We start from the raw sequence: 13,060 nt of genomic DNA on the forward strand, positions 1-13,060 counted from the left end.
TTTTTCGAGCTGGAGAATAGTCAAGCATCCTTGCTGTTTTTGAGAAGCGCACAGATCTCTCACCGAGTGTATAGGAGGAAAAAGAGAACGGCAGCAAATGTGAAGCGACACCTTAAAGGTCATTTAAAAATCAGGGCTTCCTCAGATTAGTCGTGATTCAGCTGAAGGTTAATGCACACACCCCCACACCCTTCCCACACCCTCCCCCACACTCTATCACTTCCACTCATTAACCATATTTAATTAAATCTGTTTAATCTGACTTGTCATTCATCTCTTATGTAAGCATTTGTCATCATGTCGGACTGTGCTCTAATTTGTTTTTCTTTGTGAGTCATCCCAACAGTTGGTTTACTGCTGCATTTCCCTTTGTTTGTTCTGGTGTGAGATCTGTTCATACTATTATTATTATTTAATCCTCCTTTTGTAGCAATGCATACATTCTGTCTCGATCCTAACACATAGTAAAACTCTAAGAATAAAAACAAAACAAACTTTTTACATTTCTACTGAGCATAAAATGCTTTCAGTGTGACGACTAGAAAGGATGTGGCATTTCACATTTGAATCTGAGAAGTAAAAAAAATGTAATTCTGCAGCTTTACACCCCCTGAGAAAATACATACAAGCAGAAGCTTTTCTTTTCCCTTTCCTTTATAAAAAAGTATGAAAAGGAAAACCTTCCTGTCCCTATTTTTTGAAATGTCATCTTTGCATTTCAATGGAGAAAACACGTCACCCCTTGCTTCTTCCACTGGGAAGACATTTTCTATTGACAAAGATTTTTTTTTATATATATATTCCTTTGACAAATGCATATGATAATTGCAGAAGCTGTTCCAGCTCTAAGAAAATCAGTGGCAGACACACTGCCAGATTGAATTGAGTCACCACTTTACAACACATCTGGAACTGACAGTTACAAATCAGTCAAGATCTGGAGTAGCCCACAGATATAAGATCCACAAAACACAGCCTCCTACAAGGCACCATTTGTACAGCTTGACAGGTGTACGCAGAGTTAATGGTTTTTCTTCAGTGTTTGAGATGAATTCTGTCACTGTGAAGAATATGAAGAGGAAGAATGTGTGGTATGTTTTACACATGAAAACTGTAAGGATGGTAATGTTTACCACTGATAAGTGTAAGTATCATGGGTGCAAAATGGCGAAGGGGGAGGTCGAATCAAGATTGTACCTCGAAACAAGCCAGAAATGACAAATAATGATCACAATGACGCAGTAGGCAAGAATAAAAGAGATGAGTGAAAAGAGCTACAATACTGTGCAAAAGTCTTGAGCAACTCCCTTTTCTTTATATTTTGCTAGAAAATGGAAAGTGGGTGGATGAAGGCATACAAACATACATGGGAGTACAGTACAAACTTCTAACAAGTTTGAACTGCCTTAGACATTTCTTTGGATTTTTGCTGCCATTTGTTCTCTTCTCTGTAAAAATGATCCCATGCTGCTTCAATGATGTTGAGGTCTGGCCTCTGGGGAGGCCAGTCCATGACTGATCGTATCTATTGTCTGCTTTTCTACCCCGGTATGCTTTTAATTCATTGGCAGTGTGTTTGGGATCATTGTCATGCTGATAACAATGATGGTATTGCATTATGGATCAAAATCTGTTGATTTCGACCTACAGTTCCATTTATTTTGACAAATCTCCAATACCACCGACTGAAATGCTGCTCCAAACCATGACAGACCCTCCACTGTGTTTTACAAATGGCTGTAGACCTTCACTGTGATACCTCTCTCCTGATCTGCTCTGCTGACAATAATTTCAACCAAACATTTCAAACCTCATTTGATTCATCACTCCACTACGGAGCCCCCCAGGGGACATGGGAGAAAAAAAAATTAGGGACTTTGCGAGATCTCGCAATACTTTTGCGAGCTCTCGCAAAAGTCCGTCTTAATTTTTTTTTTCCTCCCTAATTTTTTTTTTCCTCCGTAATTTTTTTTTTCTCCCATGTCCCCTGGGAGGCTCCGTACTCCACGAGACCCATTGTGAGATAGCATTTTATACTTGAATGATCTATAGGTAAGTGTTAAGTGACAGACAAAACATTCCTCTGCAAATGGACTGAAATTTGTGAAAAAGCGGCCAATTTCTCCAAAAAAACATTTGAAAGACCCTCAGAAATCCTAGAGAACTGCCCAGAGAAATAGCTGCAGGCGTTTCAAGATGGCTGTCGTTTTTGTAGAGATTTCCTTCTGGTAGGATTTTTTTTTTTATGTGCAAAATCTATTTCAACTTTAGAGAAAAATATTAAAAATGAAAAAGAAATGGAATTTTAAACGGAAATGTCAACAGCGTTAAAATTAAGGAAAATAACTGGATAGCTGCAATAAATTGCAAAATCGTATTTTAAGTGTTACTCTATAAACATGCCCCAAAGGTTTCATGAAAAAAATGGAACATTTATTTTAAATATTGTCCTTTTATAATTGTCAATTAAATCTCTTTCAGCTCAAAAGCTACAAAGATGCATGACCGCGACAGCGTTACTTCGTGCTGCGGCACCGCCGCCGGAAGTGTATGTCAAACGGGTTAAAAGCCAGTTGACGAAGGCTAGCTAACCGTAGCTGTCAGCCGGGTCCAGTCATTGTGTAGGGATGGAGGTTACACGGAAAAGTAAGTAGCCAGACACCGATTTCAGCGATTTACGGACTTTTTGTCTCACCATACATTTCACGATAGGATGAAATAGACTAGTGGTATGACAGATATTCAGTACTGAGCAGACTGAAAATGAACATCCCAGCGTGAGTGCTGCCTGCGAGCGAGCTACCCAGCTAGCTTGATAGCTGCAGTGTGTTCAACTGCTGGCTAGCATTGCGCTAGCATTCTGATACTGACTGACTGTTTCCTTCTCTCAGATTATAAAGACTGCTTAAACACTGTGTACAGCGCGATAGAAGAGGCTGACTTCCTTGCCATCGATGGGGAATTTTCAGGTATCCGTGTCAGAGCTGTAGCAGACGTTGGTATTGAAGTCCCCAGCATTATATGTGGAAACTGACTTTTTTTTTTAATTGTTTATTTTAAAGGGATAAGCGACGGTCCTAATGTCAGTGCACTAACCAATGGACTGGACACACCGGAAGAGCGATACACGAAGCTTAAAAAGGTTAGCAACGTTGAGAAACGCAGTTTATGCATATTAAATAATACTGCAACCTCCATACACACAATTCTAGTTGGAACCTCTACTTCTTTTATGGTCCTGCAGTAGCTTGAACACTTTCACTTTTCCGTTTATCGTTTGAACATGTTAACATGTGTTTCTCTCCATGCCTGCAGCATTCCATGGACTTCCTCTTGTTCCAGTTTGGTTTGTGTACCTTCAAGTACGACCAGGCAAAGTCAAAGTGAGTGGTGTCTGTTTGTTGAATACAGTAAATGTGTTATTCTAATTGGTGAAACACAAAAATAACTAATCAGCTACTGGACTCCCATTAGTTTGCTGGGGTCTGGTCCTTTACATTGAAGTGCACCATAATGCATAAACCACAGATGGCCTCTGGTCAAGTGTAGGCATACTGTTTTAGATTCAGACTTATCTACTGATATTCTCCTCCTTGGGCATTCTCACACTTAAAGCCGGATTATGAAATGGATCACTGCCCACAATTAGGCCCAAAAGCCTCCAGGCTTACTACATGCCCATTGCCTTGTACCATTTCAAATGAGGGTCTGGGACAGTGCAGTTTCTAGACACATTATCATAATCTGTTTAGGGAAAGAGGTGGTTGGAGGCCAAAATTAGAGCAACTGTGTCCAGTAATATTAGGCTTGTCGCTTTTGATATGGTTACTTTAAAGGTGGGGACCAGGCCTGTGACCACTCAGTCAGGTGTTGTCTTCAAAACAACTCTGGTGCATCAATATCGCAATAAAAGATGAAGCCAGTCTGCTGTTGCGTGACCCGCTTCTCTTTGTGGTAATACAGAGAATAACCATGATAAATCAGGGAAACTGGCCAATGCCAGTTGCTGATTGCATAAGCGAGTATTCACATCAACTACTTGCAGAGTGTAGCCAGAATCTCATAGATTGACATAGGTGCAGGCATTTTTTATTAATTCGTTAATGTATGCTATTCCTAGTTTTCCTAATTTATTTCTACTTACAAGGAGGTTGATGTCCTATTTTGGCCTTTGGTCCAAAAATCTATCTTTGAGCCATCGTTTGGTTTACTTTTGTGATGCATACAGTTTAAACCAGTTCTCTGTGCATTTGTGCATGTGAGATCATGTTAAACCCTGGTTCTGAAGACACTGTAATTTTTGTGTATGTGTGTGTCTGTATACCTTGCAAAATATTTGTCAGTAATGCAAGACATTGTAGCAATATATAACTGGGGCCCAGTCTCCCTGTGGTGCTTAAAAGATGTAAAGTGCTTGAACCATATGTATTTCTGCAGGTTATTGCAATAAACTCCCAGGAACTTAAATTATTTCTCCTCCCCCATTTCCTTGCTCTGCAGGTACATCACAAAGCCCTTTAACTTTTATATATTCCCTAAACCGTTCAACAGGACATCTCCTGACATAAAGTTCATCTGTCAAGTGAGTATTGTTCCCCACATTATTGAATTGCTTCTTAATAAGCAACTGGGACATGACCTTTTGGATTCAGAGAGATTTAGATGGTTTAAAAATGGTGCTTCATGAAATGCTGGTTCAGCTGCAGAAAGCTTTAATAACAGTATTAACACAAACACATTTTGTCATTTCAGAGTTCCAGTATCGACTTCCTGGCCAGTCAGGGATTTGACTTCAACAAGGTGTTCTGTCACGGTGAGTGCAAAAAAAAAAAAAGCAGTTCTAGATATCTATTGTTATACAAAAATCTTAAAATGGAAGCTCACTGTGATTACTTGGCCTCTATACTTGATATATAATTACTCATAAAAGCTATAAAGGGTTTTCTGCTTCTACTTTATAGCAGTTATGGTGACGTGCACGCACAAAATTGCCATCAGATTTATGAACCATGTGCTCTGGCCAGTTTTCTTGCCACCGTGGGTATGTTAGTGAATCAGAATCATTCTACATCAGCAGGCTTTTACAATATAAATGGAAGCCTGTGTACTTTGAGTTGAGCGAGAGGGAGAGAGAAGCCTGTACTGCAAAGGGGAGAGAAAAAAAGGGCAGAAGTCGTCCAGCTGAAGAAACTGAAACAAGGGTCTGAGAAGGAAGCCAGAAAAGGTGCAGCTCTAAAATAAGTTTTCACAGGACGGATGATGGTCAGTCTCCAAAGAGAAACACTACAGTTATCAAAAAAACATCCGTATCCTTCGGCATCTGTGGAATACTAGAAACTAATTAAACGAAGTTATATAAGTGGTGACACCCAGCACTGATGGAAGTCATTTTTAATAAATGGTAATAAGATTAATCATAAAATAAACATGCATCAGGGCACCATCATCCACTAGCTTCTTCCCAGTAAAGGTTTTAATGGTGATTACAGGAATAGCACTGCTGTTTTGGACACTAGAAACACGGTTTCTCACTGTCTTGGTAACGGCTCCGCCTCTTTGCTCTTCGCTGTGTGTAAACAGTCTCCGGCTGCACGTTAAACTGCAACGGCGTCATTGTCACTGCTACTGTTGTTAGCAGGGGTTTGTTTTTTGGGATGGGCTACAGAGCTTCGTGTTAAAGGAAGCAAAGAATTTGTGTTGAATTCTTTATAGTATTACTCAATGAATCGTATTTAATTCTGAGCATTTTTTTTTTCTTTTGGTTTATGGTTATTTTAGAAAGCTGTAACAATGTTGTAGTAAAATCAGTGCTCATTTGAAAGAAGTGAGTACATTTTCTTAGACTGCTAAATCTTCATCTGTTTATCTGTATGGTCTGCGGTCATCTTCAATTCATTCATCGAGTACGAAAAAATTCAGGTACAAATGTTTGTGTGCGCACATAGTGAATGTGGCCCATTGCTGAAACTTTTTCTTGTGGCTTAGCGCACACTCCAGAGCACAAACCACACATTACAACTATGCCCCATTTACGCCCAGTGAACCCTGCTTGAATCATGTTAATCAACAACCTGTGGGTCTCTCTCTATTTTCACGTTGCATTCTTTCTGTCTCAATTGTGCGCCTGCAATTTCATCTAATCTCAATGTGCAAATTAGTTTGGCACAGACGGCTGATTTGTCAACAAACATTGCACGTCCCAGGCAAGCAGTGGACCAGCAGTGCACAATAGCGTGACTGCTGCCACCTGGCCTTCCACAAATGCAGTTGGGATGAATCGGTTGCATTATATTAAGTGCATTAAACCTCATCTGGATACACATTCCATGTTTGTACACGCGGCACAATAAGCTCCAGGTCACTGCAAAGTTTAAAAACGAGGCTTTGTGGTATTTTAAAGGAATCCCCTACCTAAATCAGGAAGAGGAAGCCCAGTTGAGAGAGCAGACAGAGGAGAGGAGGAATCAGCATGCCAATGGTGTAGGGACACCATCCTTTATCTCCCCATCATCCTCCAAAGGCTCTTCACATGTACCTGAGGAACATAAAGATTTCATCAACAAAGTTGTGTAAGTGCTGCTTCAGTTGTTTTCTTTACAGCATCAAATGAGTTCTTTGATCATGTTTTAGCTTTTGGTTGATGTCCTTGGTGGTGTATTGGTCAAGGAAGCCACAAAGGAAACGTTGTTTGCTTTTGAATACTCTACAATCATTTTGTTTTGTTTCCACTACAGCGAGAAGGTTGAGGCCCTCATGGTTAACTCTGAGAAGACTTTGGACCTGGAACCATGCACTGGGTAACTGGACACTCTTCTAGAAAAGCTGCATCTAACCCAAACTTTTGTTTTCACCATGTAAATTTCATTTTATTTCTACTTTTGCTTTCCAGATTTCAGCGAAAGCTGATATACCAGACGCTGAACTGGAAGTGAGTGTTGCTTAAAGCCCTGTCTTTGCTCTGACGGTCTTGCTTGGCTTAAAGATTAACATTTGTCTTGTTCCTACAGGTTTCCAAAGGGCCTGCACGTGGAAACTGTGGAAACAGAAAAGGTATGCTTATATTTTGTTTGAAGCTGTTTTTTCACTTTTTGCTGTTTTGTGAACATTTGAAAATACATATTTGTGTCTTTGCAGAAGGAGCGATACATACAAATCAGTAAAGTTGACGAGGAGGAGAGGAAGCGGAGGGAGCAGCAGAAACTAGAGAAAGAGCAGGCAAACTATCAAATGTTTCTTGTGCTAATTGTCAAGCTTGTATGAAATTCAGAAAAACATGTTGTAGCTTTATGCATTTATAAAACTAACCGAACTGAATCACCTCCCCCTGACAGGAGGAGCTAAATGACGCTGTTGGTTTCTCCAGAGTCATCCATGCCATCTCAAAGTCTGTAAGTCTAGTTTTTCACTTACAGATTTATACACAAATATAGACTGAGGCTTTATACCAACATGCAATTTTGTGAGCAAAGTTTTGTTTGTTAAAGAATTTCTTTTGTAGTGTTGCGTTTTGTTTTTTTGTTGTTGTTTTTTTTTTTTTGTTTTTAGAAGATTTTTAAATTTGCGCCCATAAATGTGACATTTACAGAACCACTCTTTCTGACTTGCAGGGTAAACTGGTTGTCGGCCACAACATGCTCTTGGATGTGATGCACACCATCCATCAGTTTTACTGCCCTCTGCCTGAGGTATGTTTTGCATATTTTAAATATGGAGCTAAAATGCATTTTCGGTACAAGAAATGGCAATTTCAAGCTTGGTATGAGATGTATGCATTATTTAAGGTGGTACTGTCTTTTTTTTTTTTTTTTTTTTTTTTTTTAAAAAAAAAGGATATTCAAGACTTTAAAGAAGTTACAATGTGCGTCTTCCCAAGGTAATGTTGTTAAATTTGGGGGGTTTTGTCATTACAGCAGGGGTTTTGCATTACTTTTTTTTTATTTGTTTGCTTTAATTGATTGATTTATTCACTTGCAGACTTCTAGACACCAAATTGATGGCTTCCACTCAGCCATTTAAGGTAAATCATTTGCTTAAGTGCTTTTAGTGGATCGCTGTTGGTCACTAAGATGTATTGAAAAGATGGTGGTGGGGTAACACTAATTTATGTTTTGTTTACTTTCCATCTGTGAACCCATCAGCTGAACTGCTGACTTACCCTCATGAGGCCCATTTTTCAGGCCTTCTGCTACAGCCAGCCAATATCTAGGCTACAATTTCCTATTTTTAAAACTCAGTCTTAATTGGACAGCGTTCAAAATTCAATTCGTCTTCTGCTTCATGTAGACTTTTTTTTTTTCCCTGGATGTAGGCAGTTACTTTGAAGTCTTCATCTAAGGGCAACAGTCTCCCTGAAAGGTTAACACTGTTACCCAGTATGATGGCTGCATTGCCTGCTAACTCCTGAGTGGCGACACCTTCAACATTTCTGGGTTATCCTGCCCGAACTCTAAACAAGTGCCAGTATGATTTATATTGCTGTTGTGCTGACCTGCAGTTTTGGTAGTAACAGTAGCATTAATAATAACGTTTGCCTACACAGTTAGAATTCTGCTGATATCCAGTTAGTCAAGAGAGCTCAAAATACAAATGGAAACAAAAAGCTTCTGACATCAAACATGTCACCCCCACATCCCTGTGATGTGGTTGTTTGAGATTAGTGTCCACTAAATCTGTGTCAACCTGTAAATTCCCGCTGCTCTGTAAGTACTTTAAGAGCTCCCGTGCCTTAATTTCTCTGGTGTCAACAAACTTGACCACAAGCTGATTATGATTTTAAGTAGGGCTTATTAAGACAGTTTTTGTAATTGGGTCTAATTATAATGTGATGGTACAAGTGGCTAGAGCCCTCAATCAACTGAAGATATCATTTGTGATTTGTTGTAAATTATAAGTGATCAGGGCGATAATTGCACGTTCTTTTACATTTCAGGAGTTGATCACAAATACTTCTCTGGCAGAGTTGGAGAAGCAGCTGAAGGAGAGCCCCTTCAAGTCACCACAAGTTGGTGAGTAAATAAAGCAGACTCTGTCTGAAATGCAGTGACTGTCCAGAAACCCCGCTGACACACTTTTGTCTCTGTGCTGCTGTTCTCAGAAACAGCAGAGGGCTTCCCCAGCTATGACACAGCCCAGGAGCAGCTCCATGAGGCGGGTTATGATGCCTACATCACTGGCCTTTGTTTCATCGCCATGGCCAATTATCTGGGTAATCACTGATTCTTTTCACACAGAAAGTTTCAGTTCAGATATTTGATTTTAAACTTGGCGTTTCCCTTTACAGGTTCTTTCTTGACTCCGCCCAAAGCATACATCTCAGCTCGTTCCAAATTAATTGAGCCTTTCTTCAATAAGTAAGTGATTTCATAGATTTGATTTGCTGTAAGTGTTTTATTTTGATTTACATTTTTATTTTAATAAAACCTTTTTAATACTTGTTTTCTGTTATTAAGGCTTTTTCTGATGAGGATTATAGATATACCCTACCTCAACATCACAGGACCGGATTGTGAGTAAAGTACTGCAACGCAACATGACTGTCACTAATGGTCTATTATATTATCTTGGTTTGGACTCACTAATTCCAAAGTGGTGTTTTTGTGTTTTGTTTTTTGTTTTTTTAAACAGACAAAATGTTAAATTTTGAGCATTTCTTAGAGCTGCGGCGGTATTAAACCAAAATAAACTAAAACAGCTTAAATATTGTTAGACTCACCCTAACACAATACAAAGTTAAGTTTCAAACATAAAATATGCTTGGTACAAATTCAAACTGCAGCTCGTCCACGTCATGTTTGTCTTTCTTCCCTTCTTCTTGCACAGTGCAACCCAAGAGAGACCATGTCCTGTACGTCACCTTCCCAAAAGAATGGAAGACTAGTGACCTCTACCAGCTCTTTAGTGCCTTCGGTACGTCACAATTTAGCCCATTAATTCTGCTTTTAAACGGATATTAGCAATTCTTTATAATTTACCCTCTGCTCTTTATCTACTCAGGGAACATCCAGGTTTCATGGATAGATGACACATCTGCCTTTGTGTCCCTAAGTCAGACGGACCAGGTACAGATAGGTGAGTGTGACGCTTTAGCTAATCACAAAGTAGTAAATAGTCTTTCATAAATGTTTCAAACTGTGCTTTTTTTTTTTCTTTTTAATTTAAACACAGCTATGAACACCAGCCGCTATGCAGAGAGCTACAAGATCCAGACATATGCAGAGTACATCCAGGGAAAGCAGCAGGAAAAGGAGAAGCAGACAACCAAAACATGGGGAGAAGACAGTTGGGTGAAGCCTCACTACACCTGCTCCACCACTTCTGGGTTTGGATATTCCAGGTATTCGTGCAATGAATGCTTCACGTTGTACATTTCCTGATGAAATTCTGTCCATTTTTTCTCTTCTGTAGTATTTTCTTCAGATTTTCACAGGTTGTGTTTACATGAAATATTCTGCTGTTGTAGGATGAGGAAGCGAAGCATCAGTCCCATGCAGGGAGAGCAGGGAGCTGATGATGCTCAAATTACAGATGGCTGGAGTCACTACTCTTACCCTGATACCAAGAAGATGAAAACTGATGGTGTGTGAATACGTGTGTTCATCTGTACTGTTTTTGTTTTGTTTTTTCTCTGTTTGGTAGTATGCAGCAGGATTCCCCTAGGAAAGTACTTAGTAGAGGATGAGAGCAGGTGGCATGGTGAATGATCATCACTGCCAAGGAGTTAAAGTTAAGCAAGCCTGGGTACTCTAGCGCTAGATTAGTGTAATTTTATTAATATTGACCTGCTCCAAAGCAGAGATATCAAATGACTTTGATGACATTATTCCCAAAGATATTTATGGTGAATAGTGAGGGAGTGCATATACTAATAAAAGCTCTGTCTTAATGCATTTTCTACACGCACGCTGTGTCCCATTAAATGATAATGAATACTCTGAACTATAATCTTGGGTCTTGTGCACTGTTGTCACGGTTTCCTAGATGCGGCAAATACTAAAGCTGTCGAGAGTAAGACATCCGAGGGATGGCTGAAGACGACGTAAGTAAAAGCAGCCATCATTTATGCTGACACTGTCATGTTTGTTGTGATTTAAGCCTCTTATGGTTGCTGTGTTCTGCAGGGATCTATCAGATTCACCTGGGCTAAGTCCAGCCCCTGATGATGAGAAAAGCCCAGAGGGTACAAATCCAGGCAATGACGCTGATGGGACTGTCCCTTGGCAACAAACTCCAACAGTACACAAGAGGAAGGGTCAAAAGAACAAGAAAAAGAAATCTGAAGGTGCGTTTTGGTTTTTTGATACCGGTCCATTAACCTTCTTTTTTTGTGTCCCGTTTGGATCTTTAGCCATCAGAATTGTTGTCTTAAGGCCAAGAAAGATGCCAAGCGGATTTATTACCGGTCCATTAACCTACTTGCAGGCCTGGAACAAAGATTCTCCTCATGTGGTTTTTAGTTTTGTTTATTTATTTATTTATTTATTTTTTATTTATTAAATAATGGTTCATCGTCACATTTAGATGTTCTGGAAGTAAAAAACAGGACCAGGTCAGATTCAGGCGGACTCACTGCTTTGGGCTCTTTGTAGTGTTGTCAAATATAAAGATGTGTAGCTAAAATCTGCTTAGCTGCGCCCTTTCCTAAGTTAACTGTACTCCCTTCTTTTATCCTAGATAAGAATAAGACAAACTAAATATCTTCTCAACATACATTGATTAGCCACAACCTAAAAGTGTGTGTGTTTTTGTTAACTTGAACAGAGCAAAATAGGAGTTTCAGAGTGAGACCATAGGTGTATCTACAAAAAAATCTCAGGCAAGTTCGAATCCCAGTGGCCTTGACCTCAAGGTCAGAGGTCAAGTTTTCTGAAAATCCTGTGAATGCAATAACTTACACTGGGTGACGTAGGATTATGAAATTGATATCGCAGGAGGCCAAGAAATGGCACTGAGGGTGCCAGTATTTTTGTGTTATGTTCCTTTATGCCATCTTTTTGACATTCCAGAGAATTGGGAGAAACTGGAATATGGTGGGAGTCCGGTAGGGAATACTTGACAAAGGAGATCTGCTTGTAGTTGATCTCATAGAAATAATATAGTTACCAAATATACTTGGACTATAGTTTGTTTTTGTTTTGTTTTATTTCTTTCTTTCTTTTCTTTGTTGCTGGGAGTCTCATTTGTGAAAGCTGAAATTAGGTGAGAATCTAAGGGTTCACAACAGCCTGAGGATGTTAGTAAGGGATTACATGGCAGTTTAAGGAAGGGGAGGACTAACGGTAAAAAATAAAACTGTACATTTATCATATACTGTTTAATATGACCTGGTGAATGTAGACACTGGGAGCAAGTTGTTGGGTTTTTTCAGTCATGTGAAAAATGTGCGTCTCTCCTGTGCAGGTGCTGAATCTACACCAACGCTGTTCGAAGTCCCAGAAGTCTGGTAGCGAGAGGTGAAGCATGTAGAGGCCGCTGTCTCATACTGGACTCCTGCACAGTCTCTCTTCCTAAGCACTTGGGATATTCTCCTTCAAGGTCGTACAGTACTATATTCATTTGTTCATCCAACAGCTGTGGATACCGTGTCCATAGCTACCAGCCAAGCTACATAACTGGACTACTGACAGAACACAAGCCATAACAGCAGCTGCCATATTTTGATCCTACATCAGAGGAGCAGGCAACTCCTCTGGGTAAACACACACAGATGTACCACCAGATCTTTAATATCGAAATTATTGTTCATTTATTCTCTGATGTGTTCAGACTGGTATCTGCCACCACATCCACGTTGTCACTTTGGAAACATTTACACGTTTTAATGACGGATACCTGTAGTCAGTCTTATTTTTGTGTGTGTGAGTTGTGAGTGTGAGAGTTTATGCATGTGAGGGAGATGTACATTTTTCTCCCGTCTTTGTATCCCTGTGAGTCATAAATTGTGAGATTACCACTTGACAGGTCCTATAGTTTACAAAGTCAGGGTTATTTAGTATTTTAATGCAGTCCAATATTTTTTCCATTTTTAAAAAAGTAATGAGAGGTGCTTGTATTTCTTTTTTTT

The 13,060-nt window shown here is 39.6% G+C and overlaps 1 protein-coding gene across 1 annotated transcript; it reads left to right on the forward strand.

Annotated features, from left to right (window-relative positions):
• Positions 1–2,186: 2,186 nt before the first annotated feature.
• parn (poly(A)-specific ribonuclease (deadenylation nuclease)) lies at positions 2,187–13,034 on the forward strand. The gene is made up of 27 exons (XM_005744547.1): positions 2,187–2,228; positions 2,482–2,646; positions 2,892–2,969; positions 3,063–3,142; positions 3,316–3,383; positions 4,501–4,582; positions 4,753–4,813; positions 6,401–6,569; positions 6,735–6,797; positions 6,890–6,928; positions 7,008–7,050; positions 7,135–7,215; positions 7,332–7,388; positions 7,608–7,685; positions 7,830–7,873; positions 7,975–8,017; positions 8,930–9,005; positions 9,095–9,205; positions 9,281–9,350; positions 9,450–9,505; positions 9,820–9,906; positions 9,994–10,068; positions 10,165–10,333; positions 10,460–10,575; positions 10,978–11,035; positions 11,118–11,278; positions 12,397–13,034. The coding sequence occupies exons 2-27, from the start codon at positions 2,628–2,630 to the stop codon at positions 12,441–12,443; spliced, it is 2,031 nt and encodes a 676-aa protein (XP_005744604.1). The 5' UTR covers positions 2,187–2,228; positions 2,482–2,627; the 3' UTR covers positions 12,444–13,034.
• Positions 13,035–13,060: the final 26 nt, after the last annotated feature.

The sequence above is a fragment of the Pundamilia nyererei genome, unplaced genomic scaffold (genome assembly GCF_000239375.1).
Source record: "Pundamilia nyererei isolate P.nyererei 1_Seehausen unplaced genomic scaffold, PunNye1.0 scaffold00145, whole genome shotgun sequence".
Taxonomy (NCBI): Eukaryota; Metazoa; Chordata; class Actinopteri; order Cichliformes; family Cichlidae; genus Pundamilia; species Pundamilia nyererei.